We start from the raw sequence: 18,083 nt of genomic DNA, 5'->3' as shown, positions 1-18,083 counted from the left end.
TGTCTTTACATCTCTTCTGACACTTATGAAGGTTTATTCTACCAGTGAGACGGTCACATTTAAAATACAGTCATTATTCTGTCTTTTAAGCCACTGGATGAGAAACATATAGTGTTTTTGCTGCTGTTCTAAATAGGAGCTGCACTCCCTCCCCTAAGCCTCCAGGGGGCTCCAGTGGTCCTCGCAGCCTGCGGGCGGTCTCTGCAGCCGAAGCCTATGCCAAGCTCATGCAGGAGAGAAGCCTGAGTGACTTCAAAAGCAACCAGCTGCTCTTCTTCAACCAGCTGCAGGAGTCAGAGGACCAACAGCAGGGCTGCCCACAGGTCAGCCTGTTACTGTTGCCACACAACATTTAAAACACTGCAGAACAGCCTGCGTGTGGATGTTTCAAATATCTCAACATAATAATAATAATCATTATCATCACCATAAATTACATTTGTGTAATTTGTATAAGGACACAAACATTAAGTAACATATGACTCTAAAGTGGAATTTTGGCAATTTTTCAAATTTTCTGCATAATTCTAATGTTGAAATGTAAACAAAATCATTCAGAGTGGTTTGATGTGAAATGGTTCGTTGTAGAGAACTATGTCAGTTTACAATGGTGGTGATGGGAACCAGGGGTCCCAATGTCTACAACACAAATATAGTACTATCCAAAACCACCGGTGAACCTACACGAGTCTTATATGTAATGTTGATAATGGTAAAATAATCAGACAAAGTATTTGTAACCATTCCCTGATAGCAAGAGGACAGTGGGCCACCGTTGGCCCGCTGATGGCAAAGCTGGCGGTCCATTGGTGTTTCGCTCAGCGCTTTCGTTGCGGTCCACCGATGTTTAAGCAGAGTATTAGACAAAATTCCACTTATCATCACTCATTTTCCCCTCACAGTCCAAATGACTTATTTTTCCTTCCCTCTTTTCTTTAGTTATACTTTGTAAGTTAGTTTATTAAATCATTTTAATCGAGCTCAGTGTCAGTAACAACATTTTCTATAAAATCATTTTATATCAGGCCTAGTCTTTATTTTTTTTCTCTTAGTTGTTTGTAATATTTGTCTTAGCTGTTTCTCTAAAATAAAGGTTTGTGTGCCTTTGGAGAGATTGAAAACTAGTTAGAGCTTGTATGCAGGACAATAATCTGGGTGGTCCGAGGGTGGACCAGCAGTGACAGTCAGTGGGGTGCCGGCCTTATTAAGCCAGCGGACCGATATTGATCGAAATATGGGTTGTGTTTAATAACTTCCTATGTGGGAGCTATTATAGGCATTAAACTCTTCAGACGTCACACCAGCACTGTGAACCGTTCAGATTTGATCCCTAACAATTCAGATTTAAAGTTTCTCAAGAACAAAATTTTGACTAATCGATTGATTTCCCCTTTAACATTAATGCTGCGTTTACTTTTTTAATGGTAAATAGTCAACAGCAAATTGGATATTCTGTTCTTTTCAGTGGATCAGCGATGGAGTGTTCCATCAAGAGTCCAGTTTTCTCTGTTTTTTGGGAAATAAGTTGACCGTGACAGTGGAACCTCCCTTTGTTGAAAAATTTGAATAGAACTGCTGCCTTTATTCCTCCCTAAATAAACAAACCAAAATTGCTAAAGCGCAATTTTTTTTTTTATGATAATGATTCATTTTCACTAGTAACCCTGTCACCATGGCAACGTTTCTATGGCTGCTTGCCGCTGTTGGTTATGTACTGCTATGAGATACAGAACTAAGCCTACGTTCACATTACAAGCCTCATTGCTTAAATACGTTTTTTGCTCAAATCCAATCTCTCTGTTCATTATTAGAGCGAGACGAAGGCGAAGAAGGTGAAATGTGTTGCTTTTTTATCGTTTACAGGCTTTAACTTCTGTTCGGTGTTGCTGCCATGGTAACGCTGAATGATGCAGTGGAAAAAAAACACATAAATTCCGATCAAAACGTCACATTAGGGTCGCATAGCCACAAATCGGATACGTATCCGATCTAGGACCACATATGAAAGTGGCTCAGGTCGGATTTGAAAAGATCAGATTTGCGTGTTCACACAGCACTGAAAACATCAGATCTGAGTCACATTAGGGCAAAAAATCTGGTAATGTGAAGTTTTTCAATGCCAACATGGAAACGCAGAATAACATTACAGCAGCATCATCTGACCTGGAGTGTCACTAAACCGCCGCAGCAGAAGCTGGCTGGGTGTGTGTTGAGAAGAGTGTGTGGGTGTTTGATGAGGAAGGTGTGTGGGTGTATGTTAAGGGTATGTGAGTTTGTGTTAACAGCATATTAGAGTGAGTTTGCAATGTTATTAACCTTCTATTGCACAGTGTTGCCTCAGGGTAACACCCATTTTGCATCACTTTACAATAACATGATACAAACACCGATCAGGCATAACATTAAGACCACCTCCTTGTTTCTACGCTCATTGTCCATTTTATCAGCTCCACTTACTATATAGGTGCACTTTGTAGTTCTACAGTTACAGACTGTAGTCCATCTGTTTCTCTGCATACTTTGTTAGCCCCCTTTTACCCTGTTCTTCAGTGGTCAGGACCCCCATAGACCCTCACAGAGCAGGTACTATTTGGGTGGTGGATCATTCTCAGCACTGCAGTGACATTGACGTGGTGGTGGTGTGTTAGTGTGTGTTGTGCTGGTCTGAGTGGATCAGACACAGCAGTGCTGCTGGAGTTTTTAAACACTGTGTCCACTCACTGTCCACTCTATTAGACGCTCCTACCTTGTCAGTCCACCTTGTAGATGTAAAGTCAGAGACGACAGCTCATCTGCTGCTGCACAGTTAGTGTTGGTCATCCTCTTGTCCTTCATCAGTGGTCACAGGACGCTGCCCACAGGACGCTGTTGGCTGGATATTTTTGGTTGGCGGACTATTCTTGGTCCAGCAGTGACATTGAGGTGTTTAAAAACTCCAGCAGCACTGCTGTGTCTGATCCACTCAGACCAGCACAACACACACTAACACACCACCACCACGTCAATGTCACTGCAGTGCTGAGAATGATCCACCACCCAAATAGTACCTGCTCTGTGAGGGTCCATGGGGGTCCTGACCACTGAAGAACAGGGTAAAAGGGGGCTAACAAAGTATGCAGAGAAACAGATGGACTACAGTCTGTAACTGTAGAACTACAAAGTGCACCTATATAGTAAGTGGAGCTGATAAAATGGACAAAGAGCGTAGAAACAAGGAGGTGGTCAGAATGTTATGCCTGATCGGTGTATAGTGCACTATGTGAGTTATGAAATTTTGGCTTTAACCCCCAGATATTGCACTTCATGTACAGTATGAATTGTGAACACACGACTGAATCCAAAGTGGTTCTCCGTTAGACACACTGAGCTCTGTTTAGACACAGTAGCCAGAATTTTAAGACCTGCGTGCTGCACTTTGTAGGGAGAAGGGAGCCGTTTGAGATTCTGCCTAAAACAGCGTGGCAGTGTTGAGACACCTGAACCAAATACTGCGTGCTGATTGGCTGAACTGATTGTATTTAGGGTTCAGAATGTGCTGTGCGCTAGGAATAACTGACCACAGTCCTTTTTTTCAAAGGAGGGCGTTTATTTTTTTATGCAAATGAGCTCTTCAAATTTTCTTGATTTTTTTGATGTTTTAGTGCAGTTCTAACTCTTATTTGTGATTTTAAATGAATATTTGAGCTGCAAAAAACTGAAACATTACTTCACGAAGCATCATGGCATTGAAAATAAAATGAAATAGATTGGTCTTTGATTTTCTTTAACATTTTTTTAGTATATGAAGATCGACAATTTGTGTAATTACTCAGTTTTGTTCCAAATATTTAGAGTAAAATAGAATTTTCTCTGTATCATTTGTTTCCATTTGTCATACAATGTTGCCTTAAGGTAACGTACCCCGAAAGGACCCCCCCGCCCCCACAACACATTATATTTTTTAAAATAGTTTTGGATTTTAATCATCAGGTCCATTTTATGCAAGAAAGATGAATCAATCATTTTTTACATTGCTCTCATAAAATGTGAAATAAAAAAAGACAGTACCATTCTAGCCTTGAGCTCCACCTGCAACAGCGTGCTGGAGCATCGTCTGAACAAGCACAAAGGCCCCCTGAAGGACCTTCCAGCACGCACACACTCACACACACACTGGAATGCTACCTGTGCTGGGTGGAAGCCAGAACATAATCCTGTAATTCTAAACAGACCGGGACAGAACAGCTGTAATCCTATTTAGAACCGAGGGGGGTGTTTCTCTTTTGTTTTGCTTTCTTTTCATTTTCAGCCAAGACACTGTTGCTGAGAAACTGTGTGGAATCTATTATTAGGCATTTGTAAATATTTTTCCCATGAAACCCAAACCATGTGATTCCTGGAAGGTGTTATTTCTGTCTACCTTGTCTTGTCTTTTGCTTCCTGAATTTTATATTAGACACAAAGTTATTCAAGTGAAAATATATATAGATTCCTTCCCGCGTTCCTGCTCATTTGCATGACTGAGCATCCTCCATTTACATTTAGTAATCAGTGTCATGCCTTAAGAATAAAGAAGAAATATTTGTTTTTCTTTAGACCTGCCACTACTAATCATATTAGTCATCAAGTAAATCATTCAAATGTAAATTAAGTCATTCAGAGTGGCTTGGTATGAAATGCTTCGTTCTAGAGACATCAGAATTGTTCACAGTGGTGGTGATAGGAACCAGACATCCGAAGTAAAGACGCTGTCTAATCCCTGAGACAGTGTTTTACGACAGTGCTGAGAGGTTTCGGTTTAAAACGTCTTCATGGTGGAGAGGTACATGCAAGGTGTTGTAAAAAACCTTTTTTTTGGTCTGATATACCACTTTTTTTACCTATTGTTAAAATTATAGCATTTGCCCACAGTAATATACACCCAGCCAACCCAGCTTGGATGAGATACAGACATTAAGATGTGACTGGCAGGTTAACTTTTGCTTCCTGGCGTTTGGTATTTTTATGTTTTATTCACTCCATATTTTTAGCAAAATAATCAGTTTTCAAAAATCAGTTTTCAGAGACGAGCTGGTTTGTGCCGAAGGAGCAGCATGTAGTCACAGTAGGCTTTAATCACAGAATTTCATTAAAAGTGTTCTTTCTTTTCTGCAATCCAAGACATAAGTTTGGAGTGGTTTTAGTTTTATTGAAATTTGTGTTGTAATAAGATAGTAAAAGAAGTGAAACTAAGGCTTTTGCCATTTTATTGACAAATAAAACCAACGAGCTCAAACTGCTGGATATTTGCAGACAAACTTCCTATAGAATTCTTCATCAAATGCAGATCTATTTGGGCTTTCTTACAGACCAGTTGTACAACAAAAAACTACTAGTTTTTAAGGAACTATTAACATTATTCTTATACATTTCTACAGAAATATATGCAAATTAGCAAATCCTTTGACCTGTTATGAACTGTAAAGCATTCAGTCATTCATGAATTCTTTGTATATAAATTAACTGATTATAAAGAACTCCAACAATCACAATTACACTTCTTGAAAGTAAACATGTTGAAAGTGTTAAATGTAGTGTATTTATATGTATAATGCATTTCAAAAATAATTCTGTACAATGATCCTACACCAGCCCCCACTCATTTAAAGAACACCAAGTAACACTGGTGGTTGTGAAGGGATCTACCACTCTGTGACGCATCCTTCTGGACTTGACCAGCTAGTGAACTGCAACTCCCAGAACTCCCATGGATATTACGTGACTGTCAACCGACCATCCACAGCCAATCGTCAGTCTCCTTCACCTGAATACTAATATGTCTTGTTTTCCATGTGACATAGAGTAGTTAGTATATAAGGTATATTAGGTATTGCTTCATTCTCCTGAGCTATGAGCGCTCTGTCTTGTATTGCCTTATTGTGTATCAGACTGTGTTCTGCCTTGTTATGTTTGTCTTTTTGTATTTTCGTATTGTTTTGGATTTGACCCAAGCCTATTTTCTAGCACGAGTTTGGAGTACGATTTAACCAGTAAAGCCACTTTTTCTAATTATATCCACAAGCGTCTGGCCAGTTCTGTCTTGTTACACGCTCGGCCTAAAAAATCTAGAGACAACACGCAATTACATATAAAAATGCAGAAGGTTTACTGGTCATTTTGTATAGAATATAAAATGGCTATATTTGGGTGGTATACACTGTAACCCTGGATCCTATCACGGTCTTTATGTTTCTGTGCAGTGCACCATTTCACATCAGAACTCTGGCTTTATTGACATCAAAACAAGTTAATAATGCAGAAACTTTGAAAAATGGGCAGTATTCCCCTTTTAAAAAAGCCAAACAACAACAAACCTTGCCTTTAAAAATGTTTAAAGAATTTAAAAATATGAATTATTATCACGCACAAGACCATGGTCATGTCAAATCTTGCTATATTGATTACAGGACCCCCAAGACACCCCACCTAGCTGTTCAGAAAGCCTGTCTAGCCTGGACAGCCTGGAGAATGAGGTTCCCTCAGCAGGGTCATGACAACAGCCCTGCCTGCTCCAGCTCCTTTCTGGATCCTCTAGAGGTCAAGGATTTCACAAGACCACGGCAACCAAACCACCTATGTCCATCGTCTGACCATGGTCCACCAAAGAGCTTCCTGGAGGAGGTATTAAGTCAGCAGGGCAGCCCCAGTTCCAGCTCCCCATCACTTTCACCCAGGGAGGATGGTGAGTCAGCAGATGAAGACCAAAATCTCTGGGATCTCACACAAGCAGCGCAGCAGTGCAATCTGACCGACCAATCAGAAGGCTATCAGAAGGTAGACACCCAGTCTACTCCCAGCTGCCAAAATGTGCAAGCTCAGCAGGACCTAGCAGCTTGTTCAGGACATATGGCTAACTGTTTTGACAGCACTGCTCCAGGGAACATTTCGAGAGACAGAGGCATCGTAGTTGCCCACTGCAAAACATGCACTGTGCCGAGTCTGACTCAGGAGCCCAAGTTGCAGGGAAAAACGCTGGAGGAGAAATATGCTAAATGTCCATCAGAGACACGGGCTGCTCAGCCAGCTGGGGGATGCAGACACAGAGACAGTTTTTTCCAGGCTTCATCCAGCACTGCTGCTGATCTGAACACAGCTTCTTCTCATTTTGGCAACGTAGCCTTACAACCAGTAGAATCAGAGGGTTCTTCTGAGTCCTGTAAGAAGAAACCAGACTCTACAGCCCTCCAGAGGGAAAATAAACCTGAGAGCTATGAGGAGAAGTTCAAAAGAGCGGAGGCTTCCAACCTACCAGATGAATGCAGTGATAGAAGAGTGCCTTCCAAGTCTTGCAAAACCGCAGAGGAACCAGACAGGACGTTAACGGAGGGTGCAACCAGCTGTCCTGCCCCTAAATGTGGTGATGTGCGGTTCCTCAAAGGAATACTGAAGAAGAACTCCAAGTATGTGGTGGGAGATACCAAATTCATTTACACCTCAGGACACTTTGTGTTCCCCAAACAAGTAGCCATGTCTATTAGGGACAGTATGGAGCTGACCAGGACGAAAGCCAGAGAGCCTGAGAGCGACAAGAGCATGAAAAAGAAACTTCGCTGGTTTGATGAGGTGAACGACAATGAGGAGGAGTGTGAGGAGAGACTGAAGAAAGACCTAAGCAAGCAGGCACCAACTAAAGGCAAACCAAGTAATCCATCTCAACAGCCTTCTGTGGACCACCAGCAGGAATTACATAACTCTGGGTATATGAATGCACCCCCAGGAATACCAAAGACGTCTGCTGGACCCAGTTCCACCAGACAAGCCTGGGCAGACGCGAGACCCCAGGAGGAACCCACAGAAGAACCCAAGCCACAGAGGTCAGGCGCTCGTGTTGCTGGTTCACATATTCCCCGTAGGGTCCGCTCAGCCAGGACCGTTTCGGGCCCCGTATCGTCACGGGCCAGGAAAGGTACCGTGATCAGACCTCAGTCCGCTAGTGAGGCGCAGCGGGTTGTCCGAACTCAAGGGAAGGCCATGGTTCCTCGACCCCCTCCCAGATCTGAGGTTTTGGAAGCCAACTCAGCTGAGCCCACCATTTATATCACCAAGGCGGCCTATAGCAACGACTGTCCCAATAGCAAAGCAGAAAACCCAGACAGCCAGCCTGTCTCTCAGCATCATGTGCTCAAAATTGATGAAGGTGCTGTACTGGCCCCAGTGCCACCCTCCTATGCCTACGCATACGAGACCGTGTCTAAAGGCATCTATGCCCTCTGCCAGCCAGAGGCCCAGATGGGGAGTGCCAGGCGGCCGCTCCAGTGTGGAGAGAACGGCATCTGCCTGGATCGCACGCCAACGGACGAGGAGATCTCACTGCTGTGGCATGGAGTTCGCAGTGCCTTAGCCAGCAAAGAGGGTAACATAGGCCAAGCTTCAGGCTGCCTCACAGTACATTCATATGCTTTATTTTAATTATATTTCTTATTCAGTTTTGAGTTTTGCAGGATTATTATTACAGATATATGTTAAAGTTGGCTGAGGCCACATGAACATACTACACAGGGAGTTTTTATAAGGTTCATAAGAAAAAGAAAAAAAAACAAATAAGCCGTGCAGTTTAATAGAAAAGTACACTTGCTGAAGAAAATGAATTGCTAGAATGTTGCTATGGTCTTTTTTGGCAGTTATTATTCGGTTGTTAGGTTGTTGCTAGTGTATTGCTGAGTGGTTACTATGGTATTTTTGGTTGTTGCTAAAGTATCCAGGTTATAGCTATCCAAGGTGGTTGCTTGGTTGTTGCTCTTGTGTTTCAGGTAGATGCTAGGGTGTGGCTAGGCAGTTGCCATGTTATCCCAAGTGGTTGCTAAGGTGTTGCTATGGTATCTTAATAGTGTATGTATAAGTACATATGTATAAGTGTATGACTATAAATATTTTATGTTTTAAAGTTCAGCTGAGCAATTAGGAACACTTACACAGATCAAGCATAACATTTATGACCACCTCCTTGTTTCTACGGTCATTGTCCATTTTATCAGCTCCACTTACTATATAGGTGCACTGTGTAGTTCTACAGTTACAGACTGTAGTCCATCTGTTTCTCGGCATACTTTGTTAGCCCCCTTTTACCCTGTTCTTCAGTGGTCAGGACCCCCATGGACCCTCACGGAGCAGGTACTATTTGGGTGGTGGATCATTCTCAGCACTGCAGTAACACTGACATGGTGGTGTGTTACTGTGTGTTGTGCTGGTCTGAGTGGATCAGACACAGCAATGCTGCTGGAGTTTTTAAACACTGTGTCCACTCACTGTCCACTCTATTAGACGCTCCTACCTTGTCAGTCCACCTTGTAGATGTAAAGTCAGAGACGATAGCTCATCTGCTGCTGCACAGTTTGTGTTGGTCATCCTCTAGTCCTTCATCAGTGGTCACAGGACGCTGCCCACAGGACACTGTTGGCTGGATATTTTTGGTTGGTGGACTATTCTCAGTCCAGCAGTGACACTGAGGTGTTTGAAATGTTTGAAGTAATTGAAGTCGAAGTAATATGGCATAATATTGGTTTGAAATATCAGTCATATCTAAACATCTGTCCAATGCCAGTCGTTTTTAAGCAATTATCTGCTGATACTGATATGATACTGATATTATTGTGCATCTCTGATTTTTAATTCAGTCTTAAAAATACCAATGTTGCATATGGCATATCACTGCTGTTGGAACGAAACCTTGTATCTCCAAAATGGTAACTTTACAGCAAAAGGAAAAACATGCTCTACTTTTAATGTAAGTCAATGGAACCAGAATTTTTTCCAAGTAATTTTGGGTTGTTTCTTTTAGTCCATTCATCATGAAATTTACACACAATGTAAAGAGCAACAGCCATTTTCAAATTATGTCAAAAACTGAAAAATGACAAAAATGGAGGTACAAGGTTTTCTTCAGACAGCAGTGATATGCTATGTTACTATAGATTTGTGTAATTTACAAATGTTCAGAAACCTTACATACTGACCCCATTTTTGCTTAAGTTTAGGCCAAATTAACTCGTATTGTAACAGACCCAGACAGTAGTGTTCACCTGTTGTTGAAAAAAAGAGTCGTCCTCTCCTCACTGCAGATACGGCACATTCCAGCAACATAATACAGCACTAACAGACTTACAATCTGCTGCCTGTCCCTGGGCTCTCATTGCACCTCATCATATAGTCAGGCGGGAGGCTCTTGAAGGAACTGAGCGCTCTTTGTGTGTCGGCATGTTCAGCAGCTTTGCTTAAGATTCTTTGGGGGTATTTTTCTAGAGTCTTTGGGAAAAGTTCTTTTCAGAGCTGGATCAGTCGGGTCTGTTTGCTTTGGCCCCTTGTACAGCAGTGCACCACTTATGGGATCACTGCTTCGCTGAAATGGATCCATATAATGATGGAGGTTTTATTCCTTTAAAGTGCTTTTATGTTATGTTAGAGTTAAAGGGGAGTTCCACCTACTTTTCAAAATTCTGCATAATGAAGTCACTGGGACATAAACACTCTGAGTGGGTTGAATATGAAATGGTTAATTGCAGAGAAACTAACTGACTCCAGTTTCTTTACAGTGGGTGTGATAGGAGCCAGGGGTCATGATGTCTACAGCACAAACATAGCCATTTTATCTCCTATGCAAAACTACCAGTGAACCTACACGTCTTCTGAGGTTATATGTGTAATGTTGCTGATGGTAAAATAGTGGTTAATCTGATAAATAGGGTTCCTTTGGGGGCTATTTTGCCTCACAGCACCCTGCCTTAAGAGATTAAGCGACCCTTATTAGTCCCACAACGGGGAAATTTCACCTCCGCATTTAACCCATCCGTGCAGTGAAACACCACATACACACTAGTGAATGCACACACACTAGGGTGCAGTGAGCACACTTGCCCAGAGTGGTGCGCAGTCCTATCTGCAGCGCCCGGGGAGCAGTTGGGGGTTAAGTGCCTTGCTCAAGGGCACTTCAGTCACATACTGTTGGCTCAGGGGATCGAGCCGGTGACCTTCCAGTCACAAGGCTGGTTCCCTAACCTCCAGCCCATGACTGCCTGCACCGCTCTGCAACAAAAAAATACATTTTAGTCCAAAACCTTCACAAAACTTTAATAAAACAATGTCAGGCATCAGGCAGCGTATTCATAATCATTTCAACAGCTTTCTGTGAGGAAACTTTTTGCAGCCATTAAACTCTTCAGATGTCTGGTTCCTATCACCACCGCTGTGAACGATTCTGACTTGGTAAATTTCTCTACAACGGAGCATTTTGCACCAAACCACTCCATATTACTTTGTTTATATTTTAAGTATTTAATCATACAGAAAATTTTAAAAATCAGTGAGATTCCCCTTTAAGGAACTTTTGATTTTTGTTGAAGCATACAAACATACAGTGCTGTGTAAAAGTCAGAGACCACCCTTTATTTATTTAATATCCAGTCAAAACAGCCAAAAAAGTACAACTATTAAGTATTCGTTTTTCAGGAGATGTTTCTGAGGAGAGCAGATATAAAATAACCCACTTGCATAAAAAGAAGAAAGTCCGAGGAAAATAAGTGAAAAAAGAGTTTTTTTCCAAATCTGAAGTCCAAAAATAGAGAAAATGGGACTCTAACAACCAACAAAAGACCACCAAAACTGCCCCCATCAGATAAACAGCACTTTAAGCTTTCATCTTTGAGACAGAGGAGAAAATCAAGCTGCTTCAGATCTGAAAACATCCACAGGTGTTTCTGTCCATCCCTCAGTGAGAAGACGACTCAGCGCTATGGGTCTGAAAGGATGTGTAGCTGTCAATAAGCCTCACTGAGAAAAGGAGAATAGGAAATAGACAAAAAAGAAGAAAATGTATGCTGGAACATTGTGAGAATGAGAAAATGCAACCAACTTCGAAGACTGAACTTTACACTAAATACTAAGAAATATGTTATATTCTACTTTTTTGGTGGTCTCTGACTTTTGCACAGTACTGTATAATGAAGCTATGTTTTTCCCCTGAACTCTCATCTTGTGTTTGCTCTCTCTCTCTCTCTCTCTCTCTCTCTCTCTCTCTCTGTCTCTCTCGCTCTCTTTCTAAATTGACTTAGGTGACCCTCGAAGCTTCCTGACTCACAATGGCTCGTTGTCTGCTTTGCCTCAAGGCCGTGCCAATTTGTCCCATGTTACCATCAACGGTGATAGCCTGCTCAGTGGCGTCAAAGCTGTCACAAGAATGGGCGGCTTTTTCCTCTCCCCCTCAAACGGTAAGGTTCAAACCACGAGATATTACTAGTGTTCTCAAAGGCATCCTTTCAGGAACTCTCCGAGTTCACACGGCCCAAAAATCTGTCTCTGGTGATTTATTGTAAACTGACCATTTCAGGTTGGTTTGGGACGTTTAGGACAGTGGCCAGCTGTACTACACAATAAGTTTCTTGCTTGTGATCTTAACGCAGGAACTGAGGAGGCTATTTTAGGAACATTGCTTCTTTTGAATGCTATTTGCTGACCTGGAGTTGTTCTTGGAGGTGAAAGGGTCTTTTCAGAACTTGACGCATGCCTAATTATGAGATGAAAAGGGATCTTTCTTAGTGCGCATTTCCGTTTTTTGTGGTGTGTCAATCAGCGAGGACTCCAGTGAGAAGACCCACTGTGGAGAGTAATATGGTGAAAAACAGAGCGTATGTGGATCACGGCAGAGTTCAAGCCGCAGCCGGAGGAGACCGGAAACAACATTTTCTTTATCAGGTATACTGGGCTTTTACAGGTGTGCCAGGTATTTAAGGTGTATAGACTGCTTACCTGTTTGTACTGTGCTTGAATAAAAAATAGGTGCTCCATGAACACTACAAACATCAGGTCAAGTGGATTATGATAAAAGGATCATAATTACAGTAATTACAGCAAAACCATCTAGTTTGACTGTATCCAATAAAGAGACTCCTTTTTCAGCAATCTCCTCATTGCAGTAGTGGAGAGACTTCTTCATATGATGTTTGTAGGTTTGTGATTGTGTTCAACCCACTATGCTTGTTCTATTTTTGATCCTCTAGGCTACGGTGCCAATAAGCCTGTACTCAAGCAAAACTGACCAAACAGTGCATGACGAAGGTATTGTATATACTGATATACTGCCGTATGCAAAAGTTTGCACGTCCCTGGTCAAATACGTGCTCTGTTGATTGAAAAGTTTAAAAATAGTTAGAAAATAAGTTAGCACATACTTAAATATGGCAAAATCTGCCAGTTTTAGTGCACAGTTTGTGTTTATTGTCTGTGTTTAACATACTGTAAAAAATATCAAACTTCTAAAAACTCTTAGGCCACATTTTATGTTTTATTATTTTTCCAATATGTTAAATTCAGCAAATAAACAGTAATTGTGCATTTGCTAATAGGCCACGGTGAACAATATTGTACAATATCACCCACTTCCTGTGTTTTTATTTATTTATTTATGTATTTTTACAGTTAAAAGAAGTCTAAGATGATACTTAAAGATCAGATTAAAATGAGTCATTGTATTAATTAGACTAATTCAGAATAGCCAACCAAATTATTCAGCTGACAGTGGTCATTTTGTGGGAAAATTACTATTGTTTGAATAAAATAGACTTTAATACATGCCATATTTGAGTTTGTGTATGATGTGTGGTGGAACTGGTATTATTTTCCTTTTGTTGAGGTTTTTATAGCTATTAAATAGATTATTTTCAAAATAATGCAGCATCCCTGAATCAGAGATAACAATACCTGATCTCAAAACTCATAATGTATGATTCATACACCACGATTTAATTCCATTAGATTATTTTGATAAAATTGACTTTGTGCTAAATTATGATTGACACACCTCTCAGCCAATCACAAAGATCTCTAAGCACTCCTTCCTCCATCAGGCAAAGGAAGAACTCCTCTAAACAAATCTGCAGTGAGAACGGTGGTGGCAGTAAATTTGAGTTATTAGGCTAAGAAATGGAGGAAAGGTGTTAGTGAAGAATGTTTTGATTAAACTCTGTGGAAGATCAAACTCACAGTTCAATGATCTCTTAAAAAGATAAGCTCTTCTTATGATCTAACATTTCTCTGACTAGTTCTAATGTTAGCTTTAGCATTAGCTCATCTGAATGGACAGCTTCCGTCATTAAAGCCTCTATTTTATCACACATGCTTTTTTCCTCCGGTTGGATTAAGGTAAAAATGGTTTTCAGGTTCCAGTTTGTCTTATATTGGCCTACATTCATATTTTGTCAGTTCTCAAACATATATATATATATATATATATATATATATATATATATATATATATGCACTAAACATCCTCTAAAGCAGGCATGTCAAACAGGGGACCTTCCGGGCCTAAGCTAAATGAGCTGAATCAGGTGTGTTTAATGAGGTAGGATGCTGAAGTCTGCAGTGGCCTGCCAGGACTGGAGGCTGCTCTAAAGCTAGTGAACCAGAATCCCTTTGTGCTACTGAACTTTTCAGTGTGTCAGCACAAGGCTGGCTTTACACTGCGAAACTTTCATCCAGCTTTAGTTGCTTGTAACCTACATGAAACTAAATTGCACTTGATTTGCAAAATGGAAAGCACCCTGCAACTCACTTGCAACTCAGCCACAACAGTCTCATGAAAGTTTCATGAAATAGCAAATCAGAACATCAAAAACATGATTGTCAGTGGACAAGAAAATAAAACAGAAGATGTTTTTTGGAGCGATTGAAAAGGAGACTCCGCAGTGACACATCTGTAATTAAATGATTACAGACGATGCGGAATGCAGTTCTTGATGAGGAAGACATCAAGTGGGCTAAAACTGTAATGACAATTTGAACATGAATTTTCAAAGGCTTAAAACACACACAACATCTAAATACTCAAATATACAGTAAAGAACTAATAGATAGATAAGACACATAAGACAGAAAACACTGTGTAGATATGGAAAAAACAATGTTATTGACACCTGGAAAAAAATGTGTTAAAATGCTGCAAATATGTAAATTACAATTCCCAGAAGACTTTATAGCAAAAAAATATGGCATATCAAAAATACAAGTTGCTCTGTCTAGTATAGTAATGGTGCATGCAACTTGTTTTTTAATTGCTTTGTGTAACCGTCAAGTTGCATGTAAATTATGTTGCAAGCAACTCATAACATGCAACTAGTTGCATGAAAGTTTCATCATGTGAAGCCAGCCCAAGTGTTATGGATGCTGTCAGGTAGCCTTAGCTGAAAATTTGACTAACATGGCAACAGTAACAAAGGGGAGGCGGAGCTATCTTAGAATTTTGCAAACGCTCAGTTCAGTGGGATATCGGCAGTTAAACAGCTTTCTTTATTGGAGGATGTTTACACGTTTTACAATGAATGCAGCTGAATTGCCACCTTTTGACTGATCCATCATGTTGCACTATTATACCCTTTTAAAATATAACATCAATATATTAGAGCTTTATTGAATTAACTGAACAGTTGAATCCCTCTGATCAACTGCCGAATGGGTAAAGAACATATGCTTCATTCCTTTGTCTGCTTCTTTCCCTCTCTCTGCTCTTTCCAGAGGTGATGAACGGTGAGGGTCAGGTTGCTGTGGATGTATCTCAGCTGCAGAGGGCCGGGGTGGTCCTGCAGCAGCAGCGTGGACAGGCGTTTGGCCTTAGTGCTCTCTCTCTTGAGGAACAGAGACTACTGCAGTCCCTCGACAGACTCAACCACCGGCTGCAGTGTAAGCTTCATGTGTTTGCATTAATATTGCCGAAAAATCTGCCCTGTAGCTGTGGTGCTTTTTTATTAAATGCTTTTAAAGAACACGTCTTTCACTTTATTAGAAACCCCCTACTTTATACTTCCACTCTGGCACCACCTACATTATAGCACCACTATATACACTATATGGCAAAAAGTATGTGGACACCCTGCTTAATTATTGAGTTTGGGTGTTTCAGCCACACCCCCTGCCAACAGGTGTATAAAATCAAGCACACAGCCTTGCAATCTCCATAGACAAACATAGCAGTAGAATGGTTCGTACTGAAGAGCTCAGTGACATTTAACACAGTCATAGGATGCCACTTTTGCCACAAGTCAGTTTTTTGAAATGTTTGCTCTGCTAGATCTGCCCCAGTCAACTGTAAGTGCTATTATTGTGAAATGGAAACAACTAGGAGCAGCAACAGCTCAGCTGCAAAGTGGAAGACCATGCATACTCACAGAGCGGCACCGCCAAGTGCTGATCCAGAATGCCTCTGGAAGCAACATCAGCACAAGAACTGTACATAGGGAGCTTCATGAAAGATCACTACTCAGTGCCAAGACTTGGCTGGAGTGGTGTAGTTCACGCCACCACTGGACTCTGGAGCAGTGGAAACATGTTCTCTGGAGTGATGAATCACGCTTCACTCTTTGCTAGTCTGATGGACGAATCTGGGTTTGGCGGATGCCAGGAGAACGTTACGTACCTGAATGCACAGTGCCAACAGTAAAGTTTGGTGGAGGAGGGATAATCATCTGGGGCTGTTTATTAGAGTCTGGGCTGCTTAGTTCCAGTGAAGGGTGATGTTAATGCTACAGCATTTAAAGACATTTTCAACAGTTGTATGCTTCCAACTTTGTGGCAGCAGTTCTTTATGTCCATAAAGACATGGTTTGATGAGTTTGGTGTAGAGGAACTCCAGTGACCTGCACAGAGCCCTAACCTCAACCCCTTTGGCATGAATTGGAACATCGACTGCGAGCCAGGCTCTCTCGTCCAACATCAGTACCTGATCTCACAAATGCTCTGTCAACTGAATGGGCACAAATTACCATAGATACACTCCAAAATCTTGTGGAAAGCTTCCCAGAAGTGTGGAGGCTGTTATAGCTGCAAAGGAGGCCAAGACCATATTAATGGCCATGGTTTTGGAATTTAAAGCCCAACAAGCTCAAATAGGTGTGACGGTCAGGTGTCCACATTCTTTTGGCCATACAGTGTAGGTGCACAGTAACAGATGATGATATTTTCTCAGTTAATTTTACAGGACCTGATATTTTAGTAAGCCATTAGAATGTTTTACAAATCTGTTTTTTTGCATTGAACAGATGTGCAAGATATGACTGCAGGAAACACAGCACTGAAGGGAATCTTTGCCTTGGACTCTGCGAATGTAAGTAATACTAGTATGTCCTAATTTTCTTCAGCCTAGTAAAACCTCCCATCTTTTCTCTTAATGCTTTGTCTCTCGCTTCCTCTGTCTCTCTCTCTCTCTCTCTCTCTCTCTCTCTCCCTGCAGAACCAGTCTCCCCAGACAAGTGAGGTTTTGGGTGCCACCCAGCGCAGGTATCAGACCGGCTCAGCTGAAAACCGCACCCGCTCTCATAGGCGTTATTGACTCCAGCTCCCAGAATGCACTTCTCTCTCCAGCCTCGCAGCCTTCCAGTCTATGCTGGAATTCTCTTTTAAAGAAATCCTCCAGTGTACTTGAACCTAATCTCTTTCGCATCTGCTTTATACGGTCAATTACCACAGACAGTAATTTCTCTGTTAAAGGGCCCCTATCATGGAAAACCAGATTTTCTTGATTTAGTATATAAACATTTCAAGATGTACTCCAGTCCATACAGTCCATACATGCAAATTAAGCTACAAAAACAGACCATTTAAAATTCAGTGTTTTTGTGATGTAATAAGAAAAAACTCATTTTGCATATATCCCTTACTTGGTCTACAGCAGTTTAGTTCCACCCTTTCACACTGAACTTATAAGGAGCTTTTTAGCCCGGACTGCTTTCTAAATGAGGCAACCAATCAGAACAAAACTCATATACATAAGTTAGTCTTAAAGGCACAGAAGCGAAAGTGGCCTGTTTAATTCTAAAGGTGTTTACACACAGCGTGCAGATTATTCATGGGATTTAATTAAACAACAAAAAATTTTGAGCACGTTTGACAATTGCTTGCACACCAAATGCAATTTTTCAAGTGGCGAAAATGCTACATTATTCAATCCGCCCCTCCGTTAGCCTGTTATGACCTTTTGTTGGCGTTATGAACTCACTGGTCATCATTGTTGTCTCTGGTGTTGGCATGGCAACAGCCAAGATGACAGATTGTGTCCCAGTTACTGGAACTTTTTCGCACACATC

General features: G+C 41.2%; 1 protein-coding gene across 1 annotated transcript in view; it reads left to right on the top strand.

Annotated features, from left to right (window-relative positions):
• Window positions 1-18,083, top strand: part of cep126 (centrosomal protein 126) — a 28,139-nt gene that overhangs the window by 8,976 nt on the left and 1,080 nt on the right. Inside the window, 10 exon segments of the mRNA XM_036584799.1 lie at window positions 137-323; window positions 6,426-6,494; window positions 6,496-8,371; window positions 10,489-10,491; window positions 12,063-12,218; window positions 12,581-12,702; window positions 13,008-13,065; window positions 15,520-15,684; window positions 17,040-17,104; window positions 17,231-18,083. The exon segment at window positions 17,231-18,083 is cut by the window's right edge and continues 1,080 nt beyond it. Of these exon segments, the coding sequence (XP_036440692.1) occupies window positions 137-323; window positions 6,426-6,494; window positions 6,496-8,371; window positions 10,489-10,491; window positions 12,063-12,218; window positions 12,581-12,702; window positions 13,008-13,065; window positions 15,520-15,684; window positions 17,040-17,104; window positions 17,231-17,329 (2,800 nt within the window). The 3' untranslated portion in view covers window positions 17,330-18,083.

The sequence above is a fragment of the Colossoma macropomum genome, unplaced genomic scaffold, assembly GCF_904425465.1.
Source record: "Colossoma macropomum unplaced genomic scaffold, Colossoma_macropomum, whole genome shotgun sequence".
NCBI classification, from domain to species: domain Eukaryota; kingdom Metazoa; phylum Chordata; class Actinopteri; order Characiformes; family Serrasalmidae; genus Colossoma; species Colossoma macropomum.
This window is presented reverse-complemented; position numbering and strand designations above follow the sequence as displayed.